The 20,085-nt window shown below is 36.7% G+C and overlaps 1 protein-coding gene across 5 annotated transcripts in view; it reads left to right on the top strand.

Annotated features, from left to right (window-relative positions):
- The window catches only part of RNF180 (ring finger protein 180), a 283,023-nt gene that overhangs the window by 189,351 nt on the left and 73,587 nt on the right, over positions 1-20,085 (top strand). For all 5 annotated transcript variants that reach the window (XM_024981360.2, XM_024981359.1, XM_059878771.1 and 2 more), the window contains one exon: positions 19,454-19,679. In XM_024981360.2, the coding sequence (XP_024837128.1) occupies positions 19,454-19,679 (226 nt within the window). The remainder of the gene's footprint in view (positions 1-19,453; positions 19,680-20,085) is intronic.

Below are 20,085 nucleotides of genomic sequence, written 5' to 3'. Positions count from 1 at the left end.
ACAGAGTAATTTGCAGGACTTTATAAATCCTAACCTGAGCATTTGCAATCATTTTTTGTGACTGGGAGTCACAAATGAGTTCTTTGAATGTAAAGTCTATTTCTTAATGTTTCTGTTTATTTAGCTTGGTTATATCATAAGTAAAAGGATTATTATTTTAACATTCATATTTATTAAGAGGGCAGATAGATGTATTGACTATGTCATGCCCCAGAGCAACTTTTAATGGAATAGAAGTCTTCAAATTGCAATTATAGGTATATCTTTCTTTAGAACTTTCTATTTCACATATATGTCTCAATAGGGGGCAGTTTTATCACTACATAGAGTGATAATCAAGCAGCATAAAGAATAAATGGCCTCTGAATAACTCTGTCCTATGGCCTGGACAATAATGTTGAGAATTGTGTTAACCTGCAAACACCCAGAGAAGTGTGATGGTGACTGGGGAAAAGAATACTGTAAACCAGCACTGGTGAACCACTCAGAGGCATGTAAAGGCTTCAGTTAGTCCTTTCCTTCTCTTGGGTATATCGTAAATACAGGAATTAATATTGAGAAATTCCCAATCAAGCTTTTGTATTGCGCAGCTCTTTTTTTAATCATAGTCTGCATGGACTTAGTCTGTTTCTTCTTTTGTAACTACTAACTATGAACACACATTCTAGATTGTGGGATTTTATTTTGGTTTTGTTTTTTAATTAGAATGAGCACTTAGATTCTTTTGACATAGATTCCTAGACCTAACTCTGATCTAAAGCTGTATTTCTGTCTTACAAAATGCTGATGTAAAAAAAATTCTGAAACAGTAATTTACAGTCTATCAAGAATGGCCTATTAATGAGATATTCTGATTAGTTGAATATTTATATTAAGCAACCCATATGAATCACCAATTTTTAAATAATGTAAAAATATAACTAAAATTGCACTGAAGATTATTTCATCTTTCCTTGATACTATAGAGGTAGTATAATGGTAACACTTTTCATTTTAAATGATTTACTATCTAATAGAACTATAAAATTAATAAAATTTATAAAATATCTGTTGAAACATATATCTAGGTATGGCTTTTTGAAATAAGTACTATATATTTTTCATTCCCTGTCCTCCTCTCTAAAAACTACATATGCTAGCATTTTTTTATCCTATGTCTCTGAACTTTTATTTCTCTGGATCCTATATAGACGAGAACTTACCATAATTTACAACCCATATTGCATTTTCTACCTAAATTATATTGTTTAGTATTATCACTGATAAGCTTATTCACAAAAGTGCCAATTCAATAAATTCCTACATATATTCAATATCTAATATATGCCTAGGGGCCCAGTCACCTTTGCTTGCTATTTCCCAATATATCTGCCTCACATTTTTTAAGCTTGAGATCCCTTTAAAATCTTAAAAATTATTGAGAACTCCAAAAGCTTTTGTATATATGGATTATGAAAATTTTCTATCTATTCAGTTGCTGAGTGATGTCTGACTCTTTGTGATTCTGTGGACTGCAGCACAAGAGGCTTCCCTGTCCATCACCAACTCCCAGAGCTTGCTCAAACTCATGTCCATCAAGTTGGTGATGCCATCCAACCATCTCATCCTCTGTCATCCCCTTCTCCTCCTGCCTTTAATCTTTCTCAGAATCAGGGTCTTTCCCAGTGAGTCAGTTCTTCGCATCAGGTGGCCAAAGTATTGGAGTTTCAGCTTCAGCATCAACCCTTCCTATGAATATTCAGGATTGATTTCCTTTAGGATTGGCTGGTTTGATCTTACACTCCAAGGGACTCTCAAGAGTCTTCTCCAACACCATAGTTCAAAAGCATCAATTCTTCAGTGCTCAGCTTTCTTTATAGTCCAACTCTCACATCCATACATGACTCCTGGAAAAACCATAGCTCTGATGAGATGGACCTTTGTTGGCCAAGTAATGTCTCTGCTTTTTAATATGCTAAGTTGATCATAGCTTTTCTTCTGAGGAGCAAGTGTCTTTTACTTTCATGGCTGCAGTCACCATGTACAGTGATTTTCAAGCCCAAGAAATGAAGGTCTGTCACTGTATCTGTTTGCCCATCTATTTGCCATGAAGTGATGGGATCGGACGCCATGATCTTAGTTTTTTGAATGTTGAGTTTTAAGTCAGCTTTTTCACTCTCCTCTTTTACTTTCATCAAGAGGCTCTTTAGTTCCTCTTCACTTTCTACCATAAGGGTGGTGTCATCTGAGTATCTGAGGTTATTGATATTTCCCCAGCAGTCTTGATGCCAGCTTGTGCTTCAACCAGCCCAGCATTTCACATGATGTACTCTGCATATAAGTTAAATAAGCAGGGTGACAATGTACAGCCTTGACGTACTCCTTTCCCAATTTGGAACCAGTTCGTTGTTCCATGCCTGGTTTTAACTATTGCTTCTTGACCTGCATACAGGTTTCTCAGGCGACATGTAAGGTGGTGTGGTATTCCCATTTCTTGAAGAATTTTCCAGTTTGTTGTGATCTACACAGTCAAAGGCTTTGGTGTAATCAAGAAAGCAGAAGTAGATGTTTTTCTGGAATTCTCTTACTTTTTCGATGATCCAGCGGATGTTGGCAATTTGATTTCTGGTTCCTCTGCCTTTTCTAAATCCAGCTTGAACATCTGGAAGTTCACAGTTCATGTACTGTTGAAGCCTGGCTTGAAGAATTTTGAGCATTATTTTACTAGCATGTGACATGAAAGCAATTGTGCGTTAGTTTGAGCATTCTTTGGCATTGCCTTTCTTTGAGATTGGAATGAAACCTGACCTTTTCCAGTCCTGTGGGCACTGCTGTGTTTTCCAAATTTGCTGGCATATTCAGTGCAGCACTTTCACAGCATCATCTTTTAGGATTTGAAATTGTTCAGCTGGAATTGTATCACCTCCACTAGCTTTGTTCATAGTGATGCTTCCTAAGGCCCACTTGGGTTCACATTCCAGGATATCTGGCTCTAGGTGAGTGATCACACCATCGTGATTATCTGGGTTGTGAAGATCTTTTTTGTACAGTTCTTCTCTGTATTCTTGCCACTTCTTCTTAATATCTTCTGCTTCTGTTAGGTCCATACTGTTTCTGTCCTTTATTTTGCCTATCTTTGCATGAAATATTCCCTTAGTATTTCTAATTTTCTTGAAGATATCTCTAGTCTTTCCCATTCTGTTGTTTTCCTCCATTTCTTTGCATTGATACTTAGGAAAGCTTTCTTATCTCTCCTTGCTATTCTTTGGAACTCTGTATTGAAATGGGTATATCTTTCCTTTTCTCCTTTTCCTTTAACTTCTCTTCTTTTCTCAGCTATTTGTAAGGCCTCCTCAGACAACCATTTTGCCTTTTTTGCCTTTCTTTTTCTTGGGGATGGTTTAGATCCCTGCCTCCTGTACAATGTCACGAACCTCTGTTCATAGTTCTTCAGGTACTCTGACTATCAGATCTAATCCCTTGAATCTATGTCTCACTTTCACTGAATAATCATAAGGGATTTGATTTAGGTCATACCTGAATAGTCTAGTGGTTTTCCCTACTTTCTTTAAGTCTGAATTTTGCAATGAGGAGTTCATGAACTTAGCCACAGTCAGCTCCCAGTCTTGTTTTTGCTGACCTGTATAGAACTTCTCCAGCTTTGGCTGCAAAGAAGATAATCAGTCTGATTTCAGTATTGACCATCTGGTGATGTCCATGTGTAGAGTCTTCTCTTGTGTTGTTGGAAGAGGGTGTTTGCTATGACCAGTGCATTCTCTTGGCAAAACTCTGTAAGCCTTTGCCCTGCTTCATTTTGTACTCCAAGTTGAAGTTTGCCTGTTACTCCAGGTATCTCTTGACTTCCTACTGTTGCATTCCAGTCCCCTGTGATGAAAAGGACATATTTTTTGGGTATAACTGAGAAAATTTTAAAATATTTTTTTATTAATTCACATGAAGATAAACCATTACTTGTTAAAATAATATTTTATGAAAAATAATCCTATTATAGAACAAAAATTTTGAGAATGACATCATATTACACTTTTGCAAGTCTCTTTAACATTTGGCTTAGTAGAAGACAGATGTATCCACATATCTGCTTTTGCATCCCAACTGTTGCCATGTATTAATATTTTTTGGTTGACTAATATTAAGAAAACCCAGCTAGATAGGTAGTTAGAAAATGGAATATATTATAGTAGCTTTTCAAGATAATTTTGGATGGTTGTCTTTGATACTACACCAGAACTTGACAAGTGTAAATTATTAAAGGCTAGATTAATGTGGAATCTAACTATTGATGTGAACTTTAAGTACTCTTACAGTAAAATCTGTTGGTCTGTCATGCACTTTGGTTCATTTACTTATGGATGATTTTATATTATCATGCATTGAACATCTCACAACTAATGGTTAGCTGAATTATGCAACTTTCCTAAACACTGATGTATTTCATTATGCAATATAAAAAAATTGTTAATATCACCATTAGTCTCTTCAGGAAAGGCTTCAAGTATTTAGAAACTATAAGCAAATACAGGTTTTCCAAAATTCTGATTTTTACTTGAATCTCAAATTTCATCATTTTGATTGCCAACAAATACTGTCAGTTGTTTTTCTTGAAGTGACAGATTTACTTTGTTCATTTTTGTGAAAATGTCTGCCAAGTAACCAAATCTGAATAATTACTTTGACAGTTGTTCTTTTACATAAAAATGGTATTTTGTGGTAAAAGCAGCTAGTTCAGTTCACAACGCAAACAATTACAAAGGAACTTTTTCTCAAAATAACCATTATGCTTTTGGTATGCAGCAGAAATGTTTTGTATGTACTTCCTATTTTTGTCACATGTAATATTAAAAGATACATTTTCAGTGGTGGATATTTAATAAAAATTTGTGTTTTTCTTGCTTCGTAGAGGTCATTCTTAACAGAAATTGGCTTTGTCTCCCGAATGGGGGAAAATACACACATACATGGAGAAGGCAATGGCAACCCACTCCAGTACTCTTGCCTGGAGAATCCCATGGACACAGGAGCCTGGTGGGCTGCAGTCCATGGGGTCGCTAAAAGTCGGACATGACTGAGCAACTTCACTTTCACTTTTTCATGCATTGGAGAAGGAAATGGAAACCCACTCAAGTGCTCTTGCTTGGAGAATCCCAGGGATGGCGGAGCCTGGTGGGCTGCCGTCTGTGGGGTTGCACAGAGTCGGACACGACTGAAGCGACTTAGCAGCAGCAGCAACACACATACATATACATATATACAATAAAATGAGGTATAACTTTTAACTTATTTTAATTGTATTTACCACTTACAATTTTTAGTAAAAGAAAAATGTATTAATTTCAACTGATACTATTAAATAAAGCAGAATTATAGAAAAGGTTTATTTTTAAAGAATACAGATATATAACAATGCTAGAAAATAAGAGAGCATTCCATCATTAAACCAAAATCTTTTCAGAATTTCTAAAAGGTAGAAAGCAATTGGGTTTGTATTTCTTTAGAAAATGAAACAAATCAGTGGTTTATTTTTTAAGCCCAAGCAAGGAAAATCATATAGAATTAAGAACAGTTCTCATTAGAGACCTGGCATAATTTCAAGATCAAAACTCAATTATGAGGCGCTTTGAATGCATATTGTAAAGTGAAAGAAGCCAGTCTGAAAAGAAGGCTACATCCTGTAAAATTCCTGCCCCATGACACTTTGGAAAAGAAAACAACACACAGATCAGTGATTGACAGGGCTTGTGGGAGAGGGAGAGAGGAATGAATAGAGCCAGTGAGTTTAGGGCAGTGGAACTATTCTGTACGATACTGTAATTGTGGGTATAAGACGTTATGCGTTAATCAGAACCCAAAGAATGCAAAACCAGGAATGGACCCTAAGGTAAACTGTGAACTTCATTTAATGGTAATATATCAATATGAGTTCTTTTGTAAAATTGTACCACAATAATGCATGTGTGTGTATGTGTGTAGTAGGAGGGGATATATGGAAATTCTCTATTTCCTATATAATTTTTATGTAAACCTAAAACTACTCTGTCTCTGCTATGAAGATGTACTGTCTTGACTTTTAAGAAACACAAATAATATGAAAGATAAACATAAAAACTGATCCCACAGGAGATAGATTTATCCAGAAAACAAAAAAAAATATTACATTTTGTTTATAATATTTTATAAACAAAATATAAAATTTTATTAATAGTTATTATTTTATGATAGCAAAGAAGATATGTCTTGAGAGAAACAATAGCCTACTATTAAGCAAATGAACACTAAGAGGATAAGAAATGATTCATGAAAATTGAAATGTGACTTCTAAAATAAAAAAAATAGCATGAAAGCTGTATAACAGAATGACATAAAACATAAGCCTTGAAAGCAAGTGTCCTGAAGAGATGTATCTTATATTATGTTCACTGATTTATAACCAGCACCTGGAACGGTGTGCAGTCCTCAGCAGGCACTCAGTAAACATTTGTTAAGTCAAAAATTGAACGATTTTGTATCTTGAAAAATACTGCTGAGGAACTTTCCTGAACATAGCATAACATAAAGAGATAAGAATGGAGTATAACTCAGCCATTAAAAAGAATACATTTGAATCAGTTCTAATGAGATGGATGAAACTGGAACCTATTATACAGAGTGAAGTAAGCCAGAAAGAAAAACACCAATACAGTATACTAACGCATATATATGGAATTTAGAAAGATGGTAACAATAACCCTGTGTACGAGACAGCAAAAGAGACACTGATGTATAGATCAGTCTTATGGACTCTGTGGGAGAGGGAGAGGGTGGGGAGATTTGGGAGAATGGCATTGAAACATGTATAATATCATGTACGAAACGAGTCGCCAGTCCAGGTTTGATACACGATACTGGATGCTTGGGGCTGGTGCACTGGGATGACCCAGAGGGAGGGTATGGGGAGGGAGAAGGGAGGAGGGTTCAGGATGGGGAACACAGGTATACCTGTGGCGGATTCATTTTGATATTTGGCAAAACTAATACAATATTTTAAAGTTTAAAAATAAAATAAAATTAAAAAAAAAAGAAGAAAAGAAATGGAACACAAAATTGAGCATGGAAAATAGATCCAAGGGGTCTAATTTGTGTATATTGAGAAGTAAAAAAGTAGGAACAGAGAAAATAGTGGTGATTGATTAGGGAAAAATGAAATTTCTGCTGGACTGCAGAAAGACATAGTCCTTCAGATTGAAAAAGACTACTGAGTACTGAATAGAAGTGACTATAAGGATACCTAACTAGTAAAATTTTTCAAATCTAAGGATGAAAAGGTTGTAAGACTTCCAGCAATAAGATAGACATGTTTTTCATATTCAGTGATAGATGGTATGAAACAGTGGATCAATCTTCCTTTTTTGAATTTTAAGTCCTCTTTACTTTTGAAAGATATTAAATATGCTCACCAGATACAGGTAGATGTTCAGGTAGATAGTTGTGTTTTTTTAACCCAGTACTTTAAAGATTTTGAGGCATGTCTTTTTTTTCCCCTTCCATTTTTGTTTAAATATAATTGATATACAGTACTGTAAAAGATTAAGTATACAACAGTATTATTTGACTCACAAACATCATAAAATGATTACCACAAGGAGTTTTATGAATATCCATGATACTATCTAGATATAAAATGAAAGAAAAGAATATATTTTGTGATGAGACTTCTTAAGATTAACTCTCTTAACAACTTTCATATGTAACATACATCAGTGTTAAGTATATTAATGATGTTGTCCATTATCTCTTTGGTACTTAACGTATCTTATAAGTTTGTACCTTTTGACCACGTTTATCTAGTGATTAGATATTTCTATACAGAACAAAATGATCACAAGTGTAAATCTAGTAACCACCTGTCACCATACAAAGATGTTACATTATTATTGACTGTTTTCCCCATACTTTACTTTTCATTCCCATGACTTGTTTACTCTGTGACTGGAATTTTTTACCTCTTCGTTTTCCCTCACCTTATTTCACTCTTCCCCACCCCTTGCCCCACTGATAAACCATTTGTTTGTACTCTGTATCGGTGACTCAGTTTCTGTTTTATTTGTTCATTTGGTTTTTTGTTTTGTTTTGTTTTTTACACTTCACATATAAGTGAATTCATACAATATTTATCTTTCTCTATCTGACTTATTTCACTCAGCAAAATACTCTTTAGGTTCATTCATGTTGTCACAAATGGAAAGATTTCATTTTTTTATGGCTGATTAATACTTAATTTGGTATATATGTACCACATTTATATTCATCTATTGATGGGCACTTAGGTTGCTTCCATATCTTGGCTATTACGAATAATGCTGCAGTGAATACAGGGGTGCGTATATCTTTTCCTCAAAGTGTTTTAGTGTTTCCTAAAGTACTTTTGTGTTTCCTGAAAACAGTACAAACTTAGTGTTTTGGTTTCCTTTGGAAAGCTACCCAGAAGTAGAATTGCTGGATCATAGCTTTATTTTTAATTTTTTGAGGAACCTTTGTTCTCTCTTCCATAGCATCTGCACCAGTTACAATCCCACCAACAGTGCACGAGACTTCCCTTTTTTCCATATCCTCACCAACACTTGTTATAATCTTTTTGATAATAATTATTCTGACAAGTGTGAGGTGATCTCATTAAATTTTGATTTGTATTTCACTGATGATTATGTGTCTGTCATCCATCTGTGTGTCTTCTTTGGAATGTGGGTATCCTTGTCTTGTTCCCAATCTTAAAAGAAATACTTTAAACTTTTCATCATTGAGTATGATGTTAGCAGTAGGCATATCATATATGACCTTTATTATATTGAGATATATTTCCTCTGTATCCAATTCTAAAGAGCTTTCATTATAAATAGATGTTGGATTTTGCCACAATCTTTTTCTGCATCTGTTGAGATTGTCATATGGTTTTTATTCTTTAGTTTATTAGGTGGTATATCACACTGATGTGTGGATATTATGCTGTCCTTGTTTCCCTGGGATAAATTCCACTTGATCATGGTATTGTTGTTCAGTTGCTAAGTCATGTCCGACTCTCTGTGACTCCATGAACTGCAGCATGCCAGGCTTCCCTGTTCTTCACTATCTCCTGGAGTTTGCTCAAACTCATGTCCATTGAGTCAGTGATGGCATCCAACCATCTTATCCTCTGTCACCCTTTTCTCCTCTTTGCCCTCAATCTTTGATGATTCTTTTAATATGTTGTTGAATTTGAAGTGCTTATGTTCTGTTGAGGATGTTTTGCATCTCTGTTCATCAGTGATAGTGGCCTGCAATTTTCTCTGTTTTTGGTGTCTTTGTCTGGTTTTGATACAGATTGATGATTTCATAAATGTTTCTTCCTCTTCAATTTTTGGGAATAATTGGAGAAAGATTGGCGTTAACCATTCTTTAAATGTTTGAACTTAACTGTGAAGTTGTCTGGTCCTGAACTTTTGTTTGGGGGAGTTTTTTAATTATCATCACTGATTTAAGTTCATTATTGAAAAGGGCCTGTTCATATTTTGTATATTTCTACAAATTTATCTATTTCTTCTAGGTTGCTCATTCTATTGGCATGTAATTTTTTGTGTAGTCTCTTATAATCTTTTGTATTTCTATGGTATTGATCATAATTTTCCCTTTTCATTTGTGATTTTATTTGGGTCTTTCCTCTTTTTTTCAAGATGAGTCTGACTAAAGGTTTATCAATTATTGTTATCTTTCCAAAGAACCTGCTCTCAGCTTCATGGATCTTTCCTTTTTATTTTTCTGGCCTCTGTTTCATTTATGTCTACTCTGACCTTCCATATTTCCTTCTTCTCCCTTTGTGTTTTGTTTTTCTTTTTCTAGAGCCTCTAAGCATATGGTTAGTCTTCTTTTTCTTCTTTTTCTTTTCTGAGGTAGATTTGTATTGCTATAAATGCCTCTTTTAGGACTGGTTGGCTATATCTCATGAATCTTGGCTACTTATGTATTTGTTTTCATTTGTCTCCAGGTATTTTTTTTCCTTTTATCTTTAATTTTGTCAGTGACCCACTGGTTGTTTAGTAGCACATTGTTTAACATCCATGTGCTTGTGTTTTTACAATTTTTGTTTTATGGTTAGTTTCTAGACTTATACTTTTGTGTTCAAAAAAAATGCCTGATATAATTTCAGTCTTCTAAAATTTACTGTGACTTGTTTGTGGCCTAGCATGTGATCTATCCCAGAGAATGTGCACTTGAAAAGAGTGTATATTTTGCTGCTTTTGAATGGAATGCTCTGTATATGGCTATTAAATCTATCTGATTAATATGTCATTTAAGCTCAGTGTTTCCTCTTTGATTCTAATTGGATAATCTATTGATGTAATTGGGATATGAAAGTCCTCTACTATTATTGTATTAATGTCACTTTCTCTATTTGTGGTTGGTAATATTTGCTGTATTAAGTACTCTTAGGTTGGGTGTTTATGTATTTACAATTGTTATATGTTTTTGTTGAATTGATTCCTTTATCATTATGTACTGTGTCTTTGTATAATATTTTAAATATATTATGCTACTTCCTTCTGGCCTGCAGAGTTACTCTGAAGTCAGCTGGTAGCCTTATGGGAGTTCCAGTAAAAGTAACTTATTGCTTTTCCCTTGCCATTTTTTCATATTCTCTTTTTATCCTTAATTTTTGCCATTTTAATTACAATGTGTCTTGGTGTGGTCCTCTTTCAGTTGATCTTGTTTGAGACTGTCTGTGCTTCCTAGACCTGAATGTCTGTTTCCTTTCCCAGGTTAGGGTTTGTTTTTGTTTGTTTGTTTGTTTTTAACTATTGTATCTCATATATGTTCTCTACTCCTTTCTCCTTCCCTTATGCTTCTAGGATCTCTATAATATGAATGTTAGTATGCTTGATGTCTTTCCAGAGGTCTCTTAAAATGTCATTTCTTTTTTATTCTTTATTCTTTTTGGCTTCAGTGGTTTCCACCAATCTTCCAGCTCACTGATCTGTTCTTCTGCTTCATCTAATCCACTGTCAGTTAATTCTAGTGTATTTTCTAATGCTTTGTTAAACTTCTGTGTTCATCCAGTCTTCAACAAGTTAGTTGAGCATTTTTATGATCATTACTTTGACCTTTTATTAGGTAGACTACTTATCTCCATTTCATTTTTTTCTTCACCTAGAGTTTTCATTCCTTCATTTAACCCTTTTTTAACCTCATTTTGTCTCAGTCTTGCATTTATTTGTAGGTATTAGGTAGGTTGGTTACATTTCCTGATCTTAGAGTAATGGCCTTTTGTAGGAGATTTCTTATGGGGCCCAGCATCTCACTTCCCTCTGGTCACCAGAGCTTGTTACCAGGGTAAGGCCCTAGCATGACTGGTTATAGGTCCCAGGAATCCCAGGGCTGATTATGGCCTATTTGTGAGCAGGGCCAAAGAGTTGGGTTGAAGGACAGCTAGCTGCAGGTGCCAAAGGTCTAGGTGCTTGTGCCAATCTGCTAATGGGTGGGGCTGGGCCCTGCTGCAATTGACTTCAGGCCTGGGGGTTCTGGGGCTGGCCTTGGCCTACTTTGGGGCAGTGTTAGGTCCCAAGGAAGCTTGCTGAGGGTTGTGGGGGATCCTGGGGCTGGTGGACAGGGCTAGATCCCCTCTTGACTGGCTCCTCTGCCTGGGGTTTGCCAGAACTGATACCAACTGGAAGGTTAGAAGGGCTGGTTCCCAGGGCCAGTGGCTAGAGGGAGGACTCCAAAATGTTACTTGCCAGCATGATGGAGCTCCCCAAATGGTTGCTGTCAGTGTCTGTGTTCCCAGGGAGGGTCTTCGATGCCTCCACCTCTTTGAGAGGCTCTCCAAGATCAGCAAATGTGTCTGATCTGGTCTGCTTTCAAATTACTTACTCTGTACAGGGTCTCAGAGCCAGTGAGAATTTGTGTGCACCCTTTAAGAGCATAATCTCTGTTTCTTACTACCCTATAGCTCTCCTATATATAAATCCCACTGGCTTTCAAAGCCAGACATTCTGGAGGCTTCTTTCCCCATGCAGGACCCAGGACTGGGGAGCTCTAGGTGAGGCTGGGATCCCTTGAACCTTGGGAAGAACCTCTGCAATTATTCTTCCCTCTATGGGTCACCTACCCCAGGGTGTGGGTCATGATTATATTGCATCTCTGTCTCTCCTACCCATCTCATTGTGATTCCTTTTTTTAACCCTTAAAAAATATTTTCTGTTGGTCTTCAGGTCATCCTTATCAATAGTTGTTCTACAAATAATTGTAATTTTGGTGGTGTGCCCCTGGAGAAGTAGAGCATGAGGTCTCCCTACTCTGCTTTTGGTCTCCTCTCTCTATCTCCAAAGTTTTGAGTGAAAATATGTTGTTATCTAGGACTATACTTAGATAAAATTCAAACGTGAATACAGAGGAAACTTCAAACTTTCCAGAACATACAGTTTACCATTCACATACATTTCCTGAAAAAAAAAAAAATTATCAAGGACAGATTACAATAAAACAAAAAATGTAATTCAAGAGAGAGGACAATAAGGGATACAAGAATGCGGTGTTAAATAAGCTGAAGAATAAAAATAAGCAGACAGTAAAGCATAGTTAAATATAGATTAATTGATTTAAAGAATGTACTGACAAAGTAGAGGCATAATATGTTTAAGCAATTAACATTTTAGACATAAAATTCAGATAATCTCAATAACATATGAGCTATATTTGTGTTTTTGAGTGGGGACTAAAATGCATTCAATTCATAGGTCTCATTCGGAAAAGGGAGATTATTAACGTTAAACTTCAACTGTTTGTGTTAAAAGTTAAGATTAATTATTAGAAAAAAGGAGACAGGATTTAATAGCAACAAATACTTGGATAGCACTTTTTATATTCCAGGTACTGTTCTGAATGCTTTGTATATATTAATTCTCTTAATGCTTTTAACAGCTCTATGAGCTACTGCAGTTCACTTGTTCAGTCGTGTCTGACTCTTTGCGACCCCATGAATCGCAGCACACCAGGCCTCCCTGTCCATCACCAACTCCCAGAGTTCACCCCGACTCACATCCATCGAGTCAGTGATGCTATCCAGCCATCTCATCCTCTGTCGTCCCCTTCTCCTCCTGCCCCCAATCCCTCCCAGCATCAGAGTCTTTTCCAATGAGTCAGCTCTTCGCATGAGGTGGCCAAAGTACTGGAGTTTCAGCTTCAGCATCATTCCCTCCAAAGAAATCCCAGGGCTGATCTCCTTCAGAATGGACTGGTTGGATCTCCGTGCAGTCCAAGGGACTCTCAAGAGTCTTCTCCAACACCACACTTCAAAAGCATCAATTCTTTGGCGCTCAGCTTTCTTCACAGTCCAACTCTCACATCTATATGTGACCACTGGAAAAACCATAGCCTTGATTAGATGGACTTTTGTTGGTAAAGTAATATCTCTGCTTTTGAATATGCTATCTAGGTTGGTCATAACTTTCCTTCCAAGGAGTAAGCGTCTTTTAATTTCATGGCTGCAGTCACCATCTGCAGTGATTTTGGAGCCCAAAAAAAGAAAGTCTGACACTGTTTCCACTGTTTCCCCATCTATTTCCCATGAAGTGATGGGACTGGATGCCATGATCTTCATTTTCTGAATGTTGAGCTTTAAGCCAACTTTTTCACTCTCCTCTTTCACTTTCATCAAGAGGCTTTTTTAGTTCCTCTTCACTTTCTACCATAAGGGTGATGTCATCTGCATATCTGAGGTTATTGATATTTCTCCAGGCAATCTTGATTCCAGCTTGTGCTTCTTCCAGCCCAGCGCTTCTCATGATGTACTCTGCATATAAGTTAAATAAGCAGGGTGACAATATACAGCCTTAACGTACTCCTTTTCCTATTTGGAACCAGTCTGTTGTTCCATGTCCAGTTCTAACTGTTGCTTCCTGACCTGCATACAGGTTTCTCAAGAGGCAGGTCAGGTGGTCTGGTATTCCCATCTCTTTTAGAATTTTCCACAGTTTATTGTGATCCACACAGTCAAAGGCTTTGGCATAGTCAAGAAAGCAGAAATAGATGTTTTTTTCTGTAACTCTCTTGCTTTTTCCATGATCCAGCAGATGTTGGCAATTTGATCTCTGGTTCCTCTGCCTTTTGTAAAACCAGCTTGAACATCAGGAATTTCACGGTTCACATATTGCTGAAGCCTGGCTTGGAGAATTTTGAGCATTACTTTACTAGCATGTGAGATGAGTGCAATTGTGCGGTTACTTTTTGAAAAAAAAAAAAAAAAGGCAAGAAATAAAACCAAATATAACAGTAATCACAATAATTGTAAATAAACTAAATGTCACTGCTGCTTTGTCTTTATTATTAACAAAAAATTTTGACCTAATTTTTTGAATACTTTTTAAAGGTTGTTTGTATTATTTATCTATTTATTATCTCATTATCTTTGACTTGAAGCCCCTGGAGAGGAACATGAGAGACTGAATATATTTGGTTGACTTTGTAGGATAATTTCTATGGGGCCAAAAGCAGTTGCACAGTTGAACACCTGTTATATTCATTTGTTGATTATGATGATGATGTCTTGATATTTCTAACTTCCCTATAAATCCAATCTAAATTTCATTTCCTCTTTACATATATTATCATCATCAGTTAACTTTTATTATTTGCTGGGACTATTCAAAGTATAGTAACTCACTTAAGAATGTGGTGATAGAGTGTTGCTTCAAATCCATATTGGCTGGGTTGAAATTCCACTCATAGTTTCAATAAGTGAGCTGTCTATATTTCACTTTCCTTTGATATGGAAAATGATGATAACAATAGTATCTACTTTGTAAGGGTTTAGTGCTGAAGAGGTTAGTTAATACGTACAACTTTGGTCACCGAATTTCTAAGTCCCAAACAATTTGGTAGGAAACATCAGGTAAATGTTTAGCTCTGTGGCAAACATACTATTTAAGATTAAACACTTTATGCTGGTGTTATATCACTTTGGTTGATGAATAGATATTTCTTTTATTTTCTGTTTTAGTCGGCGTTCTCATATCTTTCATTCCTTTTTGGATCTAATCATAGGAACTACACAGAGAAAAATTATGATCTCTCTTTCACAAATACTTGAATATCTGGTCTCCTGTTAATATTTTTCTGAGTGAATATCCTCAGTCTTTTAAAAGCACATTGTATGAGAAAGTTTCAGAAATCATGCTGCCCTGGCCTTCAGGGTATTTCTGTGGATAACTATAGTTTGTCTGGGGCCCTCAAAGTAGCTGCAGTTATGGTGTGATCATATAAAGTGGTCGGAACATCAACCCACTTTTTAAGTAGCTGCATCATATGTTGAGCTTCCAGTCAGTTAAAATCTCTGTCTCTTTACATGAACTGCTCTCAGCTAAGTATCATCCATCTTCTATGTGTGCAGTCCGTTTGGATTCTTAATGAGGGATTTATATTTCTCAGCTGGTAAAGAATCTTCCTGCAGCGCAGGAGACCCTGGTTTGATTCCTGACTTGGAAAACTCCCTTAGAGAAGGGATAGATTACCCATTCCAGTATTCTCAGGCTTCCCTGGTGGCTCAGATGGTAAAGAATCTGTCCACAATGCAAGAGACCTCAGTTTGATCACTAGGTTGGGAAGATTTTAAATTTTAAAATAAATTTTAATAGAAATTTATTTTTAATTTAAAATTACTTTTTCATTTAAAAAGTAAATTTTAATGAAAAATAGGCAAATAAAAATTATGAGGAAGCAGCTAAGTGGTAGTGACAGAGAACAACTTTAGATAGAATAACAGTGAAATCCTTTGGAGAAGTTGATATTTAAAATTTTTTAAATTAGGTAAATTGAGCCATGTATAGACAAGAATGTGTCAACTAATTTTTGTTATGTAACAAAACAAATTTAGTTGTTTAAAACAACAACCTATATTCACTCACAATTTTCTGAGTTGGCAGTTGGGGCTGGCGTTCAGCTATAATGGTTTGTCTCTAATCCACATGATATCATCTGGGCTCACCAGTACATTTGCAATTAGGTGACAATTATTGGCTGTACCCACACATGTCCGATGGTTGGCTTGTTGTCAGCAGACACAATGGAAGCAGCTGGACCATATGTCACTTACTATTCAGCAGGCTAGCCTCGGCTTGTTCACATCTTGGGACTTGTGAGTTCCCAAGATCAGCAGGAGAGGACTATTCCAGTGTACAAGCTTTTTTTAAGCCTTTATTTGCATCACATTTGCTTACATTCCATTGACCAAAGCAAGTCACATGGCAGAGCCCAAATTCAGAGTGTAGAAAACTGATCTCTGCATCTCGATGAAATGCATATAGGTGTATATGGAGAGATAGGAGAATTTTATCTTATTTTGTAATCATCCAAATGGAGTAAGCACTTTTTAAGAGAAACAAAGCATCATGTCTTAAGGCCTTATGGTGAGAAAGTGTTCAATGTGTTTGTTGAGCCAGAAGATCAGTGAATTGGAACGTGGCTCAATATGGAGGATAAAAATGAAGGCTGGAACTGGATCCTGCAGAGTTCTATAGAGCATTGTAATCCAAATTACATCCAAATGTAAGAAGGCAGCATCAAGTAGGTGGCAAAAAAGAGGTCCTGGTCTACTTATGAAATGCTGCTGAAAGAGTAATGAAGGTAAGTTAGGAAAGCATCCTAGGTTTGGCAGAAAGGACTTTAAGATGAAAGGATTTCCTTTACCAGATATTGAGGCTTATTATAAGGCCACAATAAGTGAAAGTCATTCAGTCATGTTCGACTCTCTGCGACCCCATGAATCACAGCACGCCAGGCCTCCCTGTCCATCACCAACTCCCGGAGTTCACTCAGACTCACATCCATCGAGTCGGTGATGCCATCCAGCCATCTCATCCTCTGTCGTCCCCTTTTCCTCCTGCCCTCAATCCCTCCCAGCATCAGAGTCTTTTCCAATGAGTCAACTCTTCACATGAGGTGGCCAATACCACCTCATGTACTGGAGTTTCAGCTTTAGCATCATTCCTTCCAGAGAACACCCAGGACCAATCTCCTTTAGAATGGACTGATTGAATCTCCTTGCAGTCCAAGGGACTCTCAAGAGTCTTCTCCATCACCACAATTCAACAGCATCAATTCCTTGGCGCTCAGCTTTCTTCACAGTCCAACTCTCACATCCATACGTGACCACTGGAAAAATCATAGCCTTGACTAGATGGACCTTTGTTGGCAAAGTAATGTCTCTGCTTTTGAATATGCTATCTAGGTTGGTCATAACTTTCCTTCCAAGGAGTAAGCGTCTAGGAATAGACAATAACATAATGGAACAAAATAGAAGTCAACATATTTGGCCTCTTAATAACAATGCAGCACTTTAGAACAGTGGAGGGAGAGTAAGGTCGTTGAAATAAATGGGTTACACCAATTAATAAGTACATAGAAATTATAATGAAATTTACCCCTAATATACACCATACTGAAAATCAACTTCAGGTAGATGATTAAATATTATTAAATGCAAAATAATACTCTGTTAATGACCTTGGGAAAAGGTAAGTGTTCTTATATAAGACACAAAAATTACTAACCATAAAGGAAAAATATTCTTTAAAATTAAGAACTTCATTTCATCAAAAGACACCAAGAGAAGTGTGAAAAGGCAAACCAGAAGAAAGGAAAAAAATTTGCAACACATTTAACCAATAACAACAAGTAACCAGATTAAGTAAAAATGCTTACAAGTATATAAGAAAAATCAGAAAGCCAATTAAAAAAATGAGCTAACAACTTGAATATGTCCTTCATAAAGAGAGAAATTACCTACAGGGGGCAGAAGGAGGCTGACAGGAAGTAAGGCCATCTGGATAAATCAAGTAACAGTTTATCCAGTTGAAAGGCTTTTCTGTATCTTCAAGGCTCTGTTTGCCTCTTTTCTGTAACTTTTACATTTCATGTAACCTAAAAATATTTAGAAAGCCCAAAGGCTACTCAAATATTAATCGTTGATCTCCATTTTTCACTTTCATGAAAGTGAGGAGAAAAGCATCATCACCATTTGCCTCAGTGGACTGAGGCCAGGCCTTGTTTAAGGAATATTTCCCAAGGCTCTAACCAAAACTATTGGGCCTGTGAGAAAGGTAGGAGGGAAGGATGGCTGTGAATAATATTTATTGAATATTTGTCATATGCCAGGCTGTGCTGTGCTCAATGCTTTATGTGGATTACCTCATTTAATTCTCACATAGCACCTTCACAGATAAGGACATTGTGATGTTAAGTAACAGGAATTGTGCCACCAGACTCTGTGCTGCTAACCTGAGTGCCTCTTTCCTAGCTACTGTTAATAGCCTCTTTCTTAACTATTCCATTTGGGAGAGAGGAGCAGGCTAGTATTTTCCAGCTGCAAGGCTGATCCCAGAATTACTACAAGTTTCTTTGCAATATCTCTTTCCTGACATACCTTGGGCTTTGGCCTTTTATTGTCTCTGAGGTCCAGGAAGGTGCAAAATGTGGAATAAAGAATGCTACCTGCGTAGTGTGAAGCTGAAGTTTGACTTCCTCTTGCCCTCAGGTCTCAGTTCAGTTCAGTCACTCAGTCTGTCCGGCTCTTTGCGACCCCATGGACTGCAGCACGCCAGGCTTCCTTGTCCATCACCAGCTCCCGGAGCTTACTCAAACTCATGTTCATTGAGTCAGTGATGCCATCCAACCATCTCATCCTCTGTCGTCCCCCTTTCCTCCTTCCTTCAATCTTTCCCAGCATCAGGGTCTTTTCAGATGAGTCAGTTCTTCGCATCAAGTGGCCAAAGTGTTGGAGTTTCAGCTTCAGACAAAGGAGAAAAGGAAAGATACACCCATTTGAATGCAGAGTTTCAAAGAATAGCAAGGAGAGATAAGAAAGCCTTCCTCAGTGATCAATGCAAAGAAATAGAAGAAAACAATAGAATGGGAAAGACTAGAGATCTCTTCAAGAAAATTAGAGATACCAAGGGAACATTTCATGCAATGATGGGCACAATAAGAAGAGGAGACACAAGAAGGGCATAATAAGAAATGGTATGGACCTAACAGAAGCCCTCAGGTCTATTCATGTGCAAATGCCCATATAAGGCTGGTGATCTTGTGATAGTAGCTTGTTTGCTGTGGTGGGAGTGGGATAGATGGGGAATCTGTCATCCTGGGACCTAACACTTAATTAACTAGTTCTGGTTAAATAGAGATAAAGGTTTACTTAATGTTTTTTGGTACTATAACATTTAACATTATATAAAAATGCTAAAATGAATAATTAAGACTTCTGGGTTTTTCATGTACGTTTCTAGTTTCTTCTCACTTTGCAAGGTAGCATTTCTGTCACTGATTATGCACAAAAACAGATAAACCTGCTTCTCATAAATATTTTCATTCACTTTAACAAAGTATGAAATCAGTTTCTCAAGGAAATCAATCTCATACTGAACTAAGAGAAATTGTTTTTGCTTATATTTTGCAGACTTTGGATAATGAGATGAGTACAGATGATGACAATGAATATGCAGAAGAAAAGGAGAGCTACATCTGTGCAGTGTGTCTGGATGTTTATTTCAACCCCTACATGTGTTACCCTTGCCACCACATCTTCTGTGAGCCCTGCTTACGGACGCTTGCCAAAGACAATCCTGCCAGCACTCCCTGCCCGTTGTGTCGGACAATTATTTCCAGAGTCTTTTTTCAGACAGGTAATTGTTGTCTTTCATTAACATGATTGCCTAATTATTTTGACTACTTCTTTGTTCCAGTTCTAAAGGTACTTTATGAATTATTATGAGAAAGTTATTGAAAATCATATATAGCATAATTCGTTACTCTCCAGTTCATAGATGAGTGTTTGCCAACTCGTTAGAACTTTGTTAAAATCATAGAATCAGAGATGAAACCAGTTCCTCATCTCTACTCCTCTATTTAATTCTGAGATCTTTTCTAAAGTATCCTAACTAGTTTTTCAGTCATTACTTGGACATCTCCAGTGTCAAGGACATTCCATTAAAATTTGGAGCAGCCCTACTGATTATTTATTCCTCAAGTCTAACTTCTGTTTCTTCTCATCCTTCGCCCTTTGTTTTTCCCTCTGGAGTCTCAAAGAAT

Source organism: Bos taurus, chromosome 20, assembly GCF_002263795.3.
Source record: "Bos taurus isolate L1 Dominette 01449 registration number 42190680 breed Hereford chromosome 20, ARS-UCD2.0, whole genome shotgun sequence".
NCBI lineage: Eukaryota > Metazoa > Chordata > Mammalia > Artiodactyla > Bovidae > Bos > Bos taurus.
This window is presented reverse-complemented; position numbering and strand designations above follow the sequence as displayed.